The sequence below is a fragment of the Moschus berezovskii genome, chromosome 16 (assembly GCF_049115385.1).
Source record: "Moschus berezovskii isolate FMDL1 chromosome 16, NW_MosBer_1.0, whole genome shotgun sequence".
NCBI lineage: Eukaryota > Metazoa > Chordata > Mammalia > Artiodactyla > Moschidae > Moschus > Moschus berezovskii.
This window is the reverse complement of record NC_142475.1, coordinates 526208-546408: the sequence shown is the minus strand read 5'-3', so window position 1 is coordinate 546408 and position 20201 is coordinate 526208. Positions and strand designations below refer to the sequence as shown.

At 40.0% G+C, this 20201-nt stretch overlaps 1 protein-coding gene across 4 annotated transcripts in view; it reads left to right on the top strand.

The window, feature by feature from the left end:
• Positions 1 to 20201, top strand: part of MTBP (MDM2 binding protein) — a 67263-nt gene that overhangs the window by 28544 nt on the left and 18518 nt on the right. For 2 of the 4 annotated variants that reach the window (XM_055431754.2, XM_088844638.1), the window contains 5 exons: positions 331 to 438; positions 7295 to 7450; positions 10067 to 10184; positions 17206 to 17361; positions 20066 to 20161. In XM_055431754.2, coding sequence (XP_055287729.2) covers positions 331 to 438; positions 7295 to 7450; positions 10067 to 10184; positions 17206 to 17361; positions 20066 to 20161 — 634 coding nt within the window. Of the gene's footprint in view, positions 1 to 330; positions 439 to 489; positions 619 to 7294; positions 7451 to 10066; positions 10185 to 17205; positions 17362 to 20065; positions 20162 to 20201 lie in introns of all 4 variants that reach the window. The other 2 variants (XM_088844639.1, XM_088844637.1) reach the window with 2 other exon arrangements.

The following is a 20201-nucleotide window of genomic DNA, read 5'->3' as shown; positions in this document are numbered from 1 at the left end:
TTCACGGAAAGGCCACCTTTGAAGACCAGCCCCCGTAGTCCATCAGTGCTTTCTGCGGTGGTTTCAGTAGCTGAAGCAGAGGAAGATGGAGTGGAGGGAGTTACTCTGCTACCTAAATTCTCTGAATTTAAGAAGCAGGTCAAAGTTTAAAATGCAAAATAATTTAGTATGTTTATTTTCTGCTGTTCATTTATTACTGTTTACTTTGAAATATGCAAGGTGAAGAAATAATTGTCTTTTACTTTAATTACGTTTTAACACATTTCTTGAGAACTGAATATTAATTGTTGTTATAAACCATCTTTAATACTGATTTTTTCTGTTTCTTAGGCTTTCCTCTTGACCTGTTGTCACTTCCAAGTTTCTCCAGGGAGCAGCTTATACAGAGAGAGAAACAGTTAGCCATTGTTCAGGCTATGGCTTTGAAGGAATGTCTGAGTAAGTAATCGTGTGCACATCATTCTGTTGTAAGAATGTTGACTTGTTCAGACCTAATGCTTTATTCTAACACTTTTTTCTTACACACTTCCTTTTATCTAAGAATAGCTTCATTGCTTTGCCAGGCAAAGGAGCCACAGTGGACTCCTGCCCTTGAAAACTGTGTCCCAACCCAGGGGAGTTTGGTGAGGAGTTTTATGGCAACAGTTCAAGGGTGGAGTTGCTGACAAAATTACTGTGTGTGCAAGGTCTTAGGTGGTCAGTCTCCTAATCTTTTTATTTTTTTAATTAAATTTTTTTTATTGTAGTCAAAGTCACATAATATAAAACATAACTATATTTTAATCCAGTTTAACTGTGCAGTTCAGTGGCACTAACTACATTCTTAACAGAGGTAATGTAGGTAGAAACGGTCTGTAATTTTTTTCCCACCAGATTCAGAATATTCCTATTTACTTGTATATTGCTGTTACCATTTATTATAATAATTGAACAGGAAAATTTAGTTTCTCATTATTTTTAATTGTATGCCAGAAAGAATACTTCCTGGTTAATGTAGTCATCTTTACAAAATTCCTCTTTATATCATTTAGCTCGAGGAAAGTAAGGTAGAGATTGCAAACATTAAGTGTTGTTATTTAAAATTTTTTTCCTCTGTTTCTAAATGTTAACTTGGTTATCAATCTTAACATTGTTTTCATAAATAATCATTCATTAATACCTGATAGGGACTTAAGCTAATTAAAATAGAATTTCTAAAAACTTGATTCAACTTGTGAGGCTTCATTAGTTGCATATAGAAAAAATGATTATTAAGTACATACACTATAAAATGAAAGCTATCACTCTTTAAAAGCATTTAAAAATATTTTGGATTTGGTAGTTCATTTAATTCAATGGAAAATAATTTTAGAATACCTGGTCTTAATAATTTGTGTAAGAATTACTACTTTTTTATTTGTACAAAGCCAGAGTAATTGTGTAGTCTTGAACTCCTCAAACCACTTTTTTTTGACTATGAAAATAATAGAATATAATTGGGAAAGGCAAATTAGTTTCAGTAAAAGGTAGTATGTATTAACCCAAGGGAAAAAATAAAGGAAAAAACCTAAAAATAGAGTTACATGTGATCCAGCATCTCCGACTCCTGAGCATATCTGGAAAAGATGGTAACTGTCATTCAAAAGGATACGTGTACCCCAGTGTTCATAGCAGCACTGTTTACAGTAGCCAAGACATGGAAGCAACCTAAATGTCCATCAACAGATGAACGGATAAAGAGGATGTGGAATATCACTCAACGATAAAAAAGAATGAAATGATACCATTTGCAGCAACATGGATGAACCTAGAGATTCTCATACTAAGTGAAGTCAGACAGAAGATGAATATCATATATCACTGACATGTGAAATCTCAAAGAATGAAACAGATAAACTTATTTATAAAATAGAAGTTGACTCACAGACATAGAAAACAAACTTATGGTTACCAAAGGAGAACAGGAGAACACAGAGAAGGGGGGATCAATGAGGAATTTGGAATTAGCAAATACAGACTACTATATATAGAGAGATAAACAGCAAGGTCCTGATGTGTATAGCACAGTAACTTGTAACAGCCTATAACAGAAAAGAAGCAGAAAAACATATAGGTATGTCTCTGAATCGTTTTGCTACACAGCTGAATGTAACACACCGTGTAAATCTACTATACTTCAATTTAAAAGGAAGAAAAAGCTGAAATACTAGTGAAATACTAGTATTTTTGTGGATAAAACCCCTATATTTCAAACATCTACTTGCTTGGCATTATCCTGACTTTGTTCTAGCCCTGCCAAACCCCCCTTTAGGCTTTGATCTCTGCCATCAGCCTCTGGCGGCTCCTTAAACTAAGTCCCTTCAGCGTCTTCCCTCTCTCGTCTTCACCTCTCTTCCTGACCCTTCCAACCAGAAAAACAGAGCGGACGAGCATGCAGCTCCCGGAAGCTGGTCCGTCTCCCCTCCGGGTAAGGCCATCCCTCCTGCTTGGCTGGGAAGGGGTATAATCACGTCGTTGCCTATAGGTGTGACCGGAAGCTCTGCTTCAGGGAGGGGGAAGAGGAAGTGCTAAACAAATGCTGAAAACGTGGGAGCGTCAGCCGCTGAGCTGTAACCCAGACAGGAGCTGGAAGGATGGCCTCAGCACTGGGCAAGGACACGTAGCGGGCTGGAGGTTGGAGGAAGCCCAGAGCTAGTAGCTGCTTGAGACGTCAGCTCTGGAGACATCTGAAGCGTTAAATCTTGATTAAGATGAGTGACCCACTAATCCATTATGGCGGAATTATTTGCTGAGCCACTCCCTCCTTTACGCAGAGAGTTAGTACTGAGTTGAAACTCTGGGGACAAAGGTGCATCTGTTCAGATCTCATGTATCTCTGAAGATAGAGGAGGACGACAACAAATGAAGTTCCCAATGTAAGAGAGCCTTAGTGTCTGTTTCAGTGATTTTCAGAGAAGTGACTGTAAATATAAAAGTATTTAAACTGGTGTAGTTTGTTTATCCCTGATGAAAATGAACAGGAAAGCCAGATTATAGTCTCTGCTGGAAAACAAGAAGTTGTTCAAAATTCTTTTCAAAATTACTAATCAGACATGGGCTAAACTTACTATCTCCCCCAGTATTTCTCTGACTACTGAGTTAGAATGAGCAACTGGGAAAGTTTGCGTGAAAATTTTATTCTTAAAAATTATCTTAATTTTTAACTATACATAGATATTTAGATATAGACATTTGGAATTATACATAAATTTTATAATTTATGTTTAACTGATCTTTTGTAGTTCATAAACTTTATAATTAGAAATATTAAATATCCTGCTTCTCTGATTTTTAAAGAGAAGGCTTGGGGCTTCCCTGGCGTCCAGTGGCTGAGGTGGGCTCCCAGTGTAGGGGCCAGGTTTGACCCCTGGTCAGGGAGCTAGATTCGACGTGCCACGACTTAGACCCGGTTTAGCCAAATAAAATATTAAGAAAATAAAAAAGAAAAATGAAAAGGTTTAAGAATGAGGAATGATTTTTAAATAAAAACTGCTCAGTGTGATGCAGAACAGATTCCAAAATAGCAGCACTGTCGTATCGCTCCAGGACTGCGGTCACAATTCTGAATTCCCCACGTCGTTTTTAAATTTATAGAGCCTGGTGCAAACCTGATTGACATTCATTCTGCTGATATTTTTAGGTGTTTTGCACTCTTTTTCTTTACTAAGTCCTGAGTTATTGATAGCTTATTTTAGGAATAGCATTCTTCCGTGAGTTCATTTTATGACTTTAGTCCAATGTTTTTCTCCCAGATCTTTGTCTGTCACTTGTGTTACAGACTCATCTGTGTAGGCATTATTTTTCATCTAGGTAAGTTATCCTGCTCATAAACCCTATTAAATCTCATCTGTTTTCTCTCTCTATTGCTTGGTCATTAAGATCAATAGGAAGTCACGTCCTGCTTTCCACATTGTCCAGTATTGTAATACAATTGACAGTTTTAATAAGCATAGGTCAGTGATGGTGGTGGTTTAGTCACTAAATCGTGTCTTACTCTTCTGACCCCATGAACTATAGCCTGCCAGGCTCCTCTCTATCCGTGGGATTGTCCAGGCAAGAACACTGGAGTGGGTTGCCCTGCCCTTCTCCAGGGGATCTTCCTAACCCAGGGATCAAACCGAGGTCTCCAGCTTCACAGGCGGATTCTTAACCATCTAAGCCACCAGGGAAGCCCACTTACCTACCTACCTATCTATCTATAAATTTACTACTGAGTCATGTAGTATATGATGGTCAATTTTCCTTTCTTGTATAATCTTTGTTTTCCTTGGTTGATAATCAACCTTATTTTTAATTTGCCCTTTCTTTTGTAGAGGCAGAAATACTTTTATGTTTTTCCAGAGCCTCCAACATTTCTGCCACACACCTGTCGTTAAATTTATTGTATATTCAAACACAACAGTTCCTTTTTATTTCTCATAGTTTTTTTTCTGGAGTGTTTCATATTTTACTGTATTTTGAACAAAGTGTGTCTTAGACGTACTGACATCTTAGAGACTTCTCTTTCCTCTTCTCTTCTTTTGGAGTCTCCTATTTTCTAGACCGCGTGACCTCCTTTTTTTTTTTTTTGGATTACTCTCTTGTTTGGTTGGAGCATATCTTGCATTAGCTCCTGTGTAAAAGTTTGTTTTTTGGGCATACAGTTTTCAAGCTCTTGCATGGCTGAAAATGTCTTTACTAGATTGATAATTCATCTAGACTTCCAGGTTAAAAATCGTTTGCCCTCAGAATTTTGAAGACATTGTCCCTCGTCTGTTTTTCCGGCCACTTGATAGGACATGTGGGTCCCCAGCCAGGGGTTGGTGCACACCCCCTGGCGCGGAAGCACAGAGTCCTAACCACTGCACCGCCGGGGAAGCCCCGGTCCCGCTGTGTTCTGTGTTGCTGTGTTCCTGTTGACAAATCTCATACTAGTCTTATCCTTGGAAGTGGTCTGTTTTTAGTTTGCTTTTTGCCCTCTTCTAGAACTTTTACCTCCAGAAGCTTTGTCTCTGGAAGCTTTACTCTGAACCTTAATGTGTGTACCCGCTGTTTTCCGCTGTCCAATGTATTAAGCTGTGTACTTGATGAGCCACATCAGTACAAGATTTGCATTTCCTAAGTCTGAACATTTTTATTTCTTTAATATAATTTTCTTTCTCCCATTTTCTTTTTTCTTTCTAGAAAGAAAAAAGCTCTTTTTTCCTATTTCCATTTTGTTGTAGTTTCTGGGGGATGTCTTGCAGTATTTTTTAATTTTGATCTCTCCTGTGCTTAATTTTAAAAAATATTTTCATGCTCATTGACTGTCCCTTTATCAGATCATCCTGTACTTGTTTCATGAGTATAGTATCTTTTTTTTATTTCTGTGAGACTATTAATTGGTGGTTTGGTGATTTAGTCACTAAGTCATGTCTGATTCTTGTGACCCCACGGACTGTAGTCCTCCAGGCTCCTGCGTCCATAGAAGTTTTCAGGCAAGAATACTGGAGTGGGTTGCCATTTCCTTCTCCAGAGGATCTTCCCGACCCAGGGATCGAATTTGGGTCTCCTGCATTGCAGGCTGTCTGAGCCCCCAGAGAAGCCCTTACAAGAATATTAATCCCAGGAAACTTACTTTGTTACCTGGAATGCTTTTGCTTCTGCTGGGCTCCTTTTTTCTTTTTGCATGCTTTAGTCTATTTCATCCCATACTTGGTATTTAGTTTGGAGGGGCCTAGTAAGTAATACTTGTTTCCCAAATTTGGAACCAACTGAGAGATGAACTCAAGAAACACACTCATAACACGTCATTAGTTTCGTTCAGTCGCTCGGTCGTGTCCGACTCTGCGACCCCATGAATCACAGCACGACAGGCCTCCCTGTCCGTTCATTACTCTCTTCCTGGATTGAAGGGTATGACCTTTTAGAGCTATAGCGGGTTTTCTGCTGCATATACACAGAATTGAATTCATTCCCTGAATGACAGCCAGAGCTGGGCAACCACAAATAAGGCCTACTGGGACAGGGCTCTCACCACCATCCAGAGGGCAAGCATCCTGAGGATTTGCTTGCTCAGGTGGAAGTTGGAAAGGGGAGTTCTGATCAGAACTTGCCTCGTTTCTTTTCCAGACCAGGTCAGTGGGTGATGGGAGGGAGCAGGAAGCTGGAAGCATTGCTGAATCGAACTCCTTACGTGTCTGAACACGAGACCGTGAAATGCAGAGTTCCCTGTACCCTACACCCCCTTTGTTAAATGTCTGGTGATTTTTTTTCCCCTGTTCAGTTTTAACTGGGAAATTTTATGTGTCACTCCAGTGTAATATTGGCAAGCTTCAAGAGTGGTGGAGCGACTTCCCAGCGTTCTGCGGGTGAGGCCCCCCCTCAACTCCACCGCAGTGTTGGTATCTGACTCTTCTGTCCTGGGGCATTCAGTGTTTCAAAGGGGGAACCCTTCCATCTCTTCAGTGGGGCATCTGTAGCTGCTGTCGTTCTGGCCGCCGGGTGGGAAGTCTGACCTCTCAGCATGTGGGCTCTTACTTAATCTTGTAGTCTGACCCCCCAGCATCAATACCACCTTTTTGTTGTTCAGTCACTAAGTCGTGTCCGACTCTGCAACCCCAGGAACTGCAGTGTGCCAGGCTTCCTTGTCCTTCACCATCTCCCGTTCCTGATACGCTGTGGTCTGAGACTCCTTCTCTTCTGTTTCTACCCCAGAATGAGAGCAGAGTCATCTGGCGTGAGGGCTAGAGGCTGGGTCCATCCATTATCGGTCTTGTTTTTGCTCAGGGCCTTCCTGATTCGGTTGACCCTTTCTCTGCTCTGCTGACGCAGTTACCACTCCACCGTCATCTTATCCCCCAAATTTACTGAAAACTGCCGTCATTTAGTGTTTATTCTTTGGTTGTCCTTTTTCCATTCCTCAGTTGTGATTCTGAGTTTTGAGTAGGAGAGGAAATGGACGGACGTGACCAAACCGCCACGTTTAACTGAAAGTGTTGCAGGTTTTATCTTCACGTAAGCACCGACATAAAGCCATTCTTCATCCTCTGCAGTGTATTTCTGAAAACTTCTCTAAACTTTTGTTGACTGTGGCCCACCTTTTAGTGTTAACAAAGTACTCTGTTTATTTCACAAAACTGAAAACTCTTGTTACCTTCAAATGGGACTGAAAGGAAAATAGGCCTACATAGGAATGCTGACTTGCTGGAGAAATTCATTTGTTTTACTTTTGAAAGTATTTCCCCTAAAAGATAGTAGCTCAAAGGGTTTAAAATAACAGTTATATTGTTAATCATACTGATTTATTGTCTTATAGAAAGGAGAAAGTTGGCAAAGCAGTGTGAGGTAATTTCTGTGGATGAACTCAAAAGTCTGCTAACACTCTCAAGGGAACGCTTTTTAGATCATTTTGATGCTGTTATTCATAAAACAAGTCTAATAAAGACAGACAAAACCTCCAATATGTTACATGGTAAGTTTTTTGTTACTTTAAATAGTAGTCCTTTTTGTGTGTGTAGCATTTATGAGAGTTATTATAAAAACTTATAAAGTGTATTGATGAAATCAAAATCTATCACATTGTAGTAGTGATATGTTTGTGTATACAAGCATGTGTCTGTCAGTATGTTGTATTTTTCATCGTTAAGACATTTGAAATTTTCTGATGGCTGTTTTTGTTAAGCGTGTTCAGTATAATTGTTTTTGAGCGAAGGAGAAGCACTTTAAGGTAATTCCTCTTAAAACTGTTACTAAGCTGCTGGAATGGATGGGTTTCATAAGGTGAGAAAAGTAGAACATAGTAAACGTATTGTAGTTAAAACTACATGTGATGAGATGCTCCACACTTGCCATTTGTTACAGTGGGAAGTCACCAAGCTCACTGAAGGAGCAGGAGATCACTTCTGTATTAACTTGGCGTTTCTTTCTGTTTTCTCACTTTCTGTTCTGGTGATGAGCTTGCATAGAGTGAAGCTCTTCAGGAGTTAAAAAGGAAGTGTTTAACGACTGCCTGGCATTTTAAATGTGTAGGATAATTTTTTGTTGTTATTCTGTGAAAATCATTTTTATCCCATACGTTAATAAGAAAATGGCCATAGAATCAAGTTAACAATAATGTTTGTTGTGAGCCCTTTCTCTGTTTGATGCTGTGAAGGCACTTAAAGAATTAAAAATCTGGGTGGGTCCTTGACTCTCAACAGGCTTATGTTCTAGTTGGAAAACAAAATATAAGCACAGCGTCTCGTGCCATGTTTAAAGGCCAAGGCCCAGGGTTCAGACCTCAGCTGAATGTCTTTGGGCAAGTTCTTCAATCTCTCCATGCCTGTTTCCTCATGTTTCAAATGGGGATAATAATATTACCCAGTTCCTAGGGTTATTATGAGGATTAACTGAGGTGATCCCTATAAAATGATTACTTAGAGTGTAATCATCCTAGGGTTATTATGAGGATTAACTGAGGTGATCCCTATAAAATGATTACTTAGAGTGTAATCATCTCCAAAGAGCTGTGACCTGTCATTTATACTGTCGTTATCAGCATGGTTAATATCGTGCGTGCGTGCTTAGTCACCAAGTCACTCCCCTGTGGTACAGATGAGTGTTTGTCTGCACTTTAATACTTAGCCTATGGCATTTACATTTATATAGACTGTATACTCAAATTTAGTAATTTATATTGGAATATTTAGGGGAATAATTAATGTTTGCTTTTATTTAACATGGCTTGTATTCTTCTGTGCACATAGCCTGTAATTGTTCAGAACTACTAATGATTTTTTTCTTTATCCATTTTTTGAAAAGCCATGCCAGCATTATTTATAAAGCAGATTGTTTCGTCATGAAGCTTATTCTTCTATGAGATAGTCAGTATTTCACCACCCTTATTAAGAAGCAGGAACTACTATACTTGGATGGTATTTAGTTGGGGCAATCCAATATAGGCATTAAAAATATTTTTAACTATTCAAGACAAAATAGTTTAAAAGTAAAGGAAAAATGATATGCAGTTGGCTTCTGTTTTCATCTGTGATTAAATTTTCTTTTTAGTTCAAAAATTTCTTACCAAATCATTATCACTTTGTAAGACCCTAAAGTATAAAATGGGTATTTTTGTCATGGTTGACAGTTAGTCAAACAGCTAATATCCAGTAATTTTCAGTCAATTTATTAGAGTAGTATGTAATAGTTCCAAACAATGTAAAACACCAGATAGTTTTGGAATCCAATAGTACAATTAGTGATTTTGTCAGTCTTAAAACAGTTGAGATGTCCTCGTAATTAATAATGAGAATGAAGATGGCCCTCTGTCTTTAATGAGAATTGTTAACAATTGTTAACAATTAACAATTGAGATTGTCAACAATCTTAATGTGTGTTCATTGTACCATTCTGACCAAAAAGATAAGACACTCTTACATATAATACTTTATTAGTAGTAAAATAGCATTTAATGTTAGTGATTTCCTTGAAAATGAATATGTTGAAGCATCTTATATATGTGAGAATTATTTCTAAAGTAATCTCTACCCTCAAACGTCTTAAGTTATTTATGGTATTATTGTACTTTTGAGAATGAAGTAATCTTTTAAAAATATAAAGTTTTCAGGATATTGGTGCCAATTCCTCTTTCTAATGTGGAGATCACATGTTATATCCCATATATTCTCCGCAGAGTTGTCTCTTTTTCATTTAGAGCTGCTGCTGCTGCTGCTGCTAAGTCACTTCTCCGCAGAGTTGTCTCTTTTTCATTTAGAGCTAATTTCACAAAATAACAAAGTTATGCTTTCATTCCCCATGAGTCCTTGCATTGCTAATTCCGCTTCTGAATTCTAGCCCATAACTTTTATTATGAGGAGAATGTAAAATAAAGTTTAAGACTATTTTCTTTTTATCATTTCCAAAAAACTTTTCTATGCCATTTTGCGTAGTTCACGTCATCAGATACCCCTGATAAATGCCTGAGCCTGATCAGTATTGTACAGTTAACCCAGCTGGTTTTTATGTGTGTGTCTGCGTGTACGCATGTTTGTGCAGCGAAGCTCAGTGTGGTCATGCCTTTCAGCACTCACCTGTGTTTCTTTCTCTTCAGATAACAGTCCACTGGAGCCCACTTCTTCCCGCCCAGTGGGAACCAATCCTCTGGAGTGGCCAGAAAGGCATGTCCTTCAGAATTTGGAAACTTGTGAAAAAGCTAAACAAAAAATGAGGTGACATTTAAATAGCTTTATTATTTGTTATGACCTTTATTTTTTCTTAATCCTTAAATTGTGTTTATGAGATCGTAATTTATGGTCTTATTGTGAAAGATATATATGCTTACTGTAGATAGACTGTTGCAGAGTAAGGTGTCCAGGAAATGCTCTTTCCTTCCTTATTCTACTCGTCCTTTCTGGGTGTACGTAATCACAGGTAATACTTTAGTGTATGACTTCCAGACCAACTTCCATAGAAGTACAAAAGCATATGAATATGAAAGAAAAAATTTGAAAATACAGGAGTGTGTGTGTGTATGTAGTCAGTGTGTCCGACTCTTTGGGACCCCATGGACTGCGTCCCATCAGGCTCCTCTGTCCATGGGACTCTCCAGGCAAGAATACTGGAGTGGGCTGCCACTTCCTTCTCCACAGGAATGTGTAAAATAAAGTAAAAGTATTCTTTTCCTTCGAGCCATTTAAAAATGTTCCCGTTTTACATTTTTATGTTTGTATATATTAACTGTCTCTAAGAGGCAGAGTTTGTTTTTGCTTTGTGGTTTAGTGCAGAGCAGGCACTCAGTATATCATTGTTGAGTGGTGAAAGAATGGAATAAAGAAAAGGAATTTGACTCTGTTGCACTGCCCTCCCAAATATTGCATATCACATTCTTATTTTTAGCTCCTTTGCTGAGAACATTTATCATTTCAGGTCTGTCTAGTCAAAGGTATGATTTTTCCAGTAGTCATGTATGGATGTGAGAGCTGGACTCTAAAGAAAGCTGAGCACTGAAAAAATTGATGCTTTTGAACTGTGGTGTTGGAGAAGACTCTTGAGAGTCCCTTGGACTTCAAGGAGATCCAACCAGTCCATCCTAAAGGAGATCAGTCCTGAATATTCATTGGAAGGACTGATGCTGAAGCTGAAACTCCAGTGCTTTGGCCACGTGAGCAAAGAGTTGACTGATTTGAAAAGACCCTGATGGTGGGAAAGATTGAAGGCAGGAGGAGAAGGGGATGACAGAGGATGAGATGGTTGGATGGCATCACTGACTCAATAGCCATGAGTTTGAGTAAACTCTGGGAGTTGGTGATGGACAGGGAGGCCTGGCGTGCTGCAGTCCATGGGGTTGCAATGAGTCAGACACGACTGAGCAACTGAACTGAACTGATAATATTTTGTTCATAGATAGCAACAAACGTTTACTGAGTACCAACTGTGTGTTAGGCTCTCCTGTTAGAGCTTGCCTTTTGAGGGGGAGAGACAGTCAGCAGAACACAAAAGCAGATGAGTAACTACGAGACTTGCAAACCGACGCAGCGGGACTGAAGGAGAATGGTTTTATTTGTTGGCGTGGGAGGGGATGGCCGGGTGGGCGCCCTGAGGAGCTGCGCTGGAGCTGAGACCTCGTGGGTGAGTGAAGCGCGTGCAGTCACGTAGGCCCTCGCAGGTGTTCATACGGTCTTTGAATAGTAAGTGCCTTGGTAAGCTTTTCATGGATTTTCTGTCTGATGTGATCTGATTTTGCAAAATAACTTACTTTTTTGTGGTGAATAGATTGTGGGAGGAAGGTATTAGGAACAGACAGATCACTTAGGTGGCTTTTTCTGTAGGCTGAGAGGTAACTTTGACTTCTAACTAGAGTAGTAGTAGAGAACAAGTTTGGAGAATATTTTGGTGCTAAGCTAGGGAAAAAAAGAAACTTCCTGTTTTTTTTCCTGCCCCTCTTCTCTGAGGGGAGGGAGAGAGAGAGAGAGGCATCCGAGACAATTTAGGTTTCTGGCTTGAACAGCAGGTGGGTGGTGTTCTCATGGTTTGGGGAAGATGGGTGGGTTGGGGGAGAAAGATCAAGCATTCTGCTTTAGGGATGCTTTATGTGACCTGTGGATTATGCATGTGGGCACATGAGGTGGATGGAGGCAGAAATCTGGGAGTCTGTTTGGAGCTATCACTGAAAGGGTTTCTTTAATATACGCTAGTGGGTGAGATGACGTGGTGACGCTGTATGGACGAAGAGGAGGGCCTAAGCCCGTCCCCTGGGCTCTGTGGCGTTCACAGGTCAGGACGAAGAGGGCGGGCCGCCCACAGGAGAGCTTGGATGTCTTGCCCATCGATGGCAGCTCGTGTTTCCACTTCCCTTTGTGAAGGACGAGGGTAGACGTCCCTGCTTCTCTGCACCTTTTATCCTCCTTCTCTGCACCGTATGTTGTTTGCAGTAGATAGTTTTTTTCCGTGACGTCATTTTCCCCCCACTTCTCTGACTTGATGCGCTCACGTGGACTGACCCCTGTCTACCTGCACAGCTGTTGTCCTGGCATTTCTTTTCATTGCGTTTCCTGATTAGATTAGAACTGTGTTTTCTTGGATCTCATACTTTAATGAAAAGTCTGATGTGACATGGATTTTTGTTCCTTAATAGGTATTTTATTCTGTCTCTGAAACTTTTAGAATCTTCTGTTTTCCTTAATGTTCTGAAATTACATGAGGCCATCATGGTGTGCAATGTTTTGGTCTTGAGGCTTTTGCCTTTTTATTAGCTCTTGGAAATCAGTTTGGTTCAGTCGCTCAGTCATGTCCGACTCTTTGCGACCCCATGAACCGCAGAACACCAGGCCTCCCTGTCTATCACCAACTCCAGGAGTTTAGACAAACGCATGGCCATCGAGTCGGTGATGCCATCCACCATCTCATCCTCTGTCGTCCCCTTCTCCTCCTGCCCTCAATCTTTCCCAGCATCAGGGTCTTTTCCAGTGAGTCAGCTCTTCCCATCAGGTGGCCAAAGTATTGGAGTTTCAGCTTCAACATCAGTCCTGCCAATGAACACCCAGGACTGATCTCCTTTAGCTCTTGGAAATATTCTTCTATTATTTCTTTGATACTGTTTGTCCTTCTGTTTTCTTTCTTCCTTATTTGTAATTATCTGTTTTACCTAATTTTAGATGCCTCAGATTGATTTTTCAATTTATATTTGATTCTTCTTTCAATAATCCATGTCTTCGGGCTTTCTGAGTGGCTCAGTGGTGAAGAGTCGGCCAGCCAGTGCTGCTGCTGCTGCTAAGTCACTTCAGTTGTGTCCAACTCTGTGCGACCCCATAGACAGCAGCCCACCAGGCTCCGCCGTCCCTGGGATTCTCCAGGCAAGAACACTGGAGTGGGTCGCCATTTCCTTCTCCAGTGTGTGAAAGTGAAAAGTGAAAGTGAAGTCGCTCAGTCGTGTCTGACCCTTAGCGACCTCACGGACTGCAGCCCACCAGGCTCCTCCATCCATGGGATTTTCCAGGCAAGAGCACTGGGGTGGCTTGCCATTGCCTTCTCCGGCCAGCCAGTGCAGGAGACACCAATTCAGTGCCTGGTCTGGGACGATCCCATGTGCTACAGGGCACTTTGTGCCACAGCTGCTGAGCCTGTGCTTTAGAGCCTGTGAACGGCACCTGTTGAGCCCGCGTGCCACCACTGCTGAGGCCTGGGAGCCCTGGAGTCTGTGCCCCACACAGGAGGAGACATCGCTGTGAGAAACTGGCGCCTTGCAGCTGGGAAATAGCCCCCGTTCTCTGCAACTGTAGAAAAGCCCATGCAGCAGCAGGGACCTGCACAGTGAGGAGAACCAGTGACAGAGGTCTGAAGAAAGAGCCTGTAAAGAGACATGATCGTCCATCTCCCCGTCTTTTCTGCTCTGCACTCTGCTCTGTTTCCTCGACCTTTACTTTCATCTTTTCCAGTAAATTTTTGACAGCCATTAAAAGAATTCCTAATAATTCCTTTTTGTTATCTACACTTTTTTCATAGCAACCTATTCTTATTAATAATAAGAATTGAGAAGATACTCTAAGGATATTAATTTGTTAACTGGAGTTTTCTTTTGACTTGCCTTGTCTGTTCTTTAAAGGATCCCATTCCCCTTTAGGTCTGTTTCATTTGCTCCTCTGCTTTTCTCTTAGCGTAGCTCTTCAGTACCTGGTGGCCCTTGATTGTTCACAGCTGAGGACTTAGTCCTAGGCTGTTTTAGGTTGGTAGTTGCGTACATTTCCCTGCCTGCTGTCACCAGAATTTATCCTGGGAGAAGGGAGATAAAGGGCATCTGGGGGGAGGTAGCTTGGATGCCTTACTGATTGCTTAAATAAAGGGCTCTATTCTGGGAGCTTTGCCGCTGATGATAGGACAGGCACCTAGTTCTGGATCTTCAGAGCAGTTTTTCTCTTGGAGGTAAAAGCATGAGTCTAAGATGTGGTGTGGGAGGGTGTTCGAGTAGAACACCCTCTAGTAGTTCTGAAAATATATCACCTGATGGCGGCCCGTTGACACTCTGAGCTCCAGTTTAGAGTCCGCCTGTGGTTTCATGGGAGAAGAAGACATAGTCTACCTTCTCTGTAGGTTTCTTTCTAGTTCTTGTTGAGGAGTATTCTAGTTTATTCCTGAAATTCATTGAACCCTTTGGTTCACCCCTGTTCCTTCTTCCTTTTTGAGCCCTGTTATAAGCTTAGTGCCCAGTACTTCAGCATTGTGATTTTTGTTTTTTGGGTGGAGAGGTTAATGTGTATGTTTGATGCATCATCTCGAAGCAGAAGAAGCTTGTTTGTTGTTTAAGGGTAGCTCCAGTATCACCTTTCTCGTGAGACTTCTGTAAACGCTGCGCTTGAAAGACTGTGCCATTATTCTTTCATGAGGCTTTTTGACTGTGCCTCCTCTGCCGCATTCTACACTGATGTGTCTCCTTTCGCTCTCCTTCCTTCCTTTCTCCTGCTTTGAGTCACACCTGTACCCAGTCATGAACAGGGATTAGGGGGTCTATAAAGTATGATCAGGGAACTTTTTTTTAGTACCTCATGGTGATAATTGCAGAGTAAATACTCAATACATATTTGTGGACACTTCAAAATACGGGAGGATACCATTGGATTCTTGGCTGGGAACCAAAGTTACATAGTTTCATAATTTGTTTTATGTTAAAACAGATTTAGCTGAAGAATGAAAGACCATTACAGAGTGACGTTCAGAAATGATAAGAATTTTGTTTTGTCTCTTTATTTGGCTGTGAGTGAAAGTCTCTCAGTCAGGTCCGACTCTTTGTGACCCCATGCACTATACAGTCCCTGGAGTTCTCCAGGCGAGAGTCCTGGAGTGTGTAGCCTTTCCCTTCTCCAGGGGATCTTCCCAACCCAGGGGTCAAACCCAGGTGTCCCGTGCTGCAGGCGGGTTCTTCCCCAGCTGAGCCTCAGGGCAGCCCTTGTTGGCTGTGTTGGGTCTTGGTGGCGGGGTGCCGGCTCCTCGCTGGGTGCGCGGGCTTCTCGAGGTTTGTCATGCAGGCGAGGCTTGCTGTTCCGTGACATGTGGGATCTTAGTTCCCTGACCAGGGATCGGACTTCTGTACCCTTTGTTGGAAGGCAGATTCTCAATGACTGGACCACCAGGGAAGTACCAAGAATGTGGTTTTAGGCAAACTCAGTTCCTATTACGTGACCTTGTTGACTCACCTGTAAGATGGAGATGACAAGCCCAGTGCTGCTTCAAAGTTGTGAAATTTAATGAGATAATGTATGAAAAATACTTTGTAAGCTCGGAAACTAAAAAAGTTTTGTCAGTGTGTCTTGTTTTGTTTTTTTACTCAAGATGTATCTTGTTGGTATACTTTATCACAAACTGGGCTTTTAAATTTTTCTGATATTTTTGTGTCCTGGGTTCAATGTAAATGCAAAGTATGCATTTTCCCATTGCAACTGGCCTATCATATGATTGAGAGTAATATTGATTAAGATTTTGTGAGTCACTGTTAGAGAATAGCTATATAGAGTTTAAGTTTACCGCATCATGTAGTTCTTGCCCTCCTGGAGTATAGCGTTTTGAGTGTTTTCTTGTTTGACTGTTTTTATTAGGTTTATATTTTTAATTTAAAAATAAAGGGAATGAGAAGAAGGAGACACTGCTGTCTTGTGTAGAAATGTGTCTTAAGGCCCTAATGTCAACATCTTAATCGTACAGTTATCAGTAAAAACGCTTGGGTGATTAATCAGGAAATAGTTGAATTAATATAAAGTCAGGAGATTAATGTTCTGTGCAGGTATTGAAAGATTTTATTTTTGCTTTGGTGACAGTAATAGTATGATTTGTAACTCGGTGCTTGAGAAAACCTGTAGCATTCTCTGCAACTATTTTCTTCTTTCCAGTTTTTAAAAACTGTGAGCTTTTTGGGTTCATAGAGTGATAGAGTAGAATTGGTACCTAATTCAGAGTCAGGCTAGTTCTGATTCTGTCATTTTAAAAATCTTGGCACCGTGGGTCTGTAAGGCACTATTGTGTGTTAAGAATAGTGATCATTTTTTAGGCTTGGTATGATACGAACTTTACAAAGTTCTTATTTTCAGGTGTTAATTTCATTTTGAGATAAGACCTGTCCTGTCTTTTTCAAGGGAATTTGTGAGGATTAAGAATATATTGTGTGTAGTTTGCGAAGTATGAAATCCTGCATATATTTCAGGTATAATAATAATTTAGTATTTATTCATAATGTCATAATCATGGCTAGAAGAGACCTTGGAGAAATATCTGATTACCACCTCATTTCATGGTTGTGCTTTACGTGATCTTTCAAGTTTATAGAACATTGGAACATTTGGTCTCTGCCTTCAGAATTTACAATATTGTGGGGTTTTGGAACATACAAGAGAGTTTAGATTTAAATTTTATGGAATTGATGACTTCACATTAATAATGATAGTGTGATAGCGTGATAGTGATTGAATGAATGTAATCAATCATGTCAAATATAAAGAATTTAATTATGTTTATTTTAGTTAAGTAGTAACATTGTTTTGACATGATAACTACAAGTTTTCCTGTAACCTACATACAGATTTTTGAAAATATGCTTTAATTCTAAATGATTTGCAAAGATTTTACTTTTTTTCTTTCTTAAATGTGTAGATCTTCAGTTTTTTTTGTGTGTGTATTTTTCTGGTTTCTGTTCATAGCAGCTTTTCCTGACCATGGAGAATTCTAATCTGCTTTTAATAAATCTACATAATTTTTTTTTCTTCTCAGGACTGGTTCATTACCTCGTTCATCTGAACAGTTGCTGGGCCACAGAGAGGGTCCCCGGGATTCAGTCACATTATTGGATGCTAAAGAATTGCTTAAATTCTTTACCTCAGACGGATTACCAGTTGGAGATCTTCAGCCTTTACAGATTCAAAAAGGGTAAGTTATAAACTTATAACTTCCAATTACTTATTTAAGGAATCATTTTAAAGCACATTGCCTCTTACTTTTCCAGTTATATGTTTAGACCTAACATCCAATTAGACGTTCTGTGCCACTTTGACAGGATCTACAAGTTTGAGCCCCGTGTTTATCAGCTGGCCTTAATTCTCACATTTACCTTAGCCCAGTGTTCTACTGTTTGTAGTTTTGAGTATAAAGGAAACAGGAATGATAAAAACCACCTTAACATATTTCTTATAGAAGTGAGCTTCTACTTTGTAGACAGATGGTAATACTTTTTCAGAAAAATTGTAATTTGACTTGCAAAATTTTTTTAAATTCTCTTTTCTATCACTTTCTAGTTTTGACTTTACTGCTACTTAATCATGACATTGTCAGTTATGCCTAATAGTAGCAAAAAGGATAGCCTTTCAACTGAGAAGAATGGGAACGTGCAACAGAAATGCTTTTGAAACTATACCAAGTAAAACTCACTGTCAGCTTGAATAATTTACAACTAATTTGACTTCCAAGACAGCTTCCACTAAGTTACTAATTAATAAATTCTGGGTGTTACTGAGGTTAACTTAATTACAGGCAAAATCGTGATATCAAATACTTGTGAGATTTGAATATTTTGTTCACTGCCCCAGTTTCTTCTTGTTAATCCTTTTTTCTGAGAATCTGCCAAAGGACCTTAAAAATTATAGCACATTTTGATTACTTTTACAAAGCTTGTTTTGGCAAGTGCTGAATTTAAGGATTGATTTTGGAAAGAATTTATATGTGCGTGGTGACTAGAGAGACGGGCAGCGACTTAGGAGACATGACGGCCTGAGTAGGTCTGAGCTTTAATGACCTAGTGATTTAACGACGTAAAAACAGTGTGAGTTTAGAGTAATTTTCCTTTTCTTATAGCTTTGAGAGATTGATAATCCTTTCTGTAGGAATCAAGAAAGGGAAGAATTATATGTACGTTTTCATCTATTTAGTTATTGGATTCCTGTCCTTCCAAATTATTAAGCGTGAGCTGGCAGAGTCAGATGGGTTTTCCAAAACTGAATTGTGTAGGTTGTACTCTTTTTGACCAGAATGTCTTTGTAGCTGCAGTGTTGGGGGCGGGGGGTGGGTATTATTAAATCTTCCTGTAGCTTACCAGTGATTTACCGAGGGAAGTTTGATATAATTCCTTGATGTTAGTAAAGAACTATGTCATCATCAACTGTATCTTCTGTTAAAGTTGAAGGATGAGCTTTCATGGTAATGACTCAAGGACCTGTGGGCTTTTATTAACTGTTTACCGAGGAACCACCTGAAAAGCGATACTAAGCAAAGTACAGGAATGACACTTGTATATATAAAGAAAGTATTAAACATTGACAGAATACGCACTTACTAAGACGCTTCCTTTAGAAAGAACAAGGTGTGAGTAAAATTAAACAAAAATAGGTAAAGTTGCTGGGAGAGATTAAAATAAATGGAAGACAACATGGTAAGGGAAGGAAGTGCCGTGCTCGGCACCTAAATGGTTTCATATTAGAAAACTGCTCACTTGAAGGCTTGGCATTTATTAGTGTCACTGCGTGTGAGACCCTGAATGAATGTATTAGAATGTGGACCCTGGTTTTCAGGGTTCATTAGCTTGCATGTGTCTTACATTTAATATAATGACCTCAAATGCTCATCTTACAGTCTGTACGTAATATTCAGTGTCACGTGGGCAGTTTTCATTACACCAGAGCCACGGCGGGAAGTGCGATAGTGAATTATTCTTGATACTCCACTACCTACTTGTTTTTCTGTTTACCATTTGTAAGTCTTCTGAAGTCAAGTCCCTGGTGTCTCCTTCTGCCTATTACCAGTGTAAAGAAACTTGCATAATTCTCCCATCCCCACCTGTAACCTGTTCTGAGCTCCAGGAATCGTGGTGCAGTTCATCGAACAGTGCCTCCCAACCCAGGCAGAGAAGGAGGGCTCTTATTAGAATAACTCAGAAAGCTTAACCTGACCGCAGCAGCCTCCCCCGGAGGTTTTGAGGTATCCCCGCAGGCCCCGACGTGGAGGGGCTGAGCACGAGTGTTTTATGTAAGTTCACCACAGGACTAGTTCTGACACACCAGATGATTGGAAGCTGCTTTAGAAGAAGAGCTGAAATCAGCAGTTAGTCTGTGTATCCACGGACATCTAAAAGGTCACTGATTCTTAAAATGGGCGTCAAAATGACTGTGTTCCCAGGCATGGAAGAATCCGGATTCCCTGTGTGGCATAGTAGGAACTAAATACTTGTTTTGTTACTGAAGATTCGAGTTTGACTTTAATTATTCCACTGCAAGAAAAGAATTTAACTGTTAATAAATGCATAAGCAGTTTACTACACCAGGAAAAACATATGCTTCAGGAATAATGCTGCTTCTTGAATTTCCCCTACAGATCATGTTCTATTCTTGATTTAACCATTTCTCAGCATAGTTTTGTAAAATAAGTAATATTATCATATTTAGAAGCTTGGGACAGAGAAAATGTAAGTGATGAAACCCCCAGGCTTAACCTTACTTCATTTTCTTCTTTGGCTTCCTGATGTAATTCAGTTTTTAATCCCATATATTATCTAGTTATAGAGAAGGAAGTCAGACTTCCTTCTTTAGACAGTTTCTTGAACTTTCTCACCAAATAAATGCGAATGCAGAGCTTTTTGTTTCAGGGAGAAGACTCTTGTCCTGACACCGGAACTTAGTCCTCGGAAACTTCGCGGTTTACCTTTTGAAAAAGCTTCAGTGTGTCATTATCATGGAATTGAGTGAGTGCTTAATTTTCATTTCATTCTTCTGTGTGTTCTC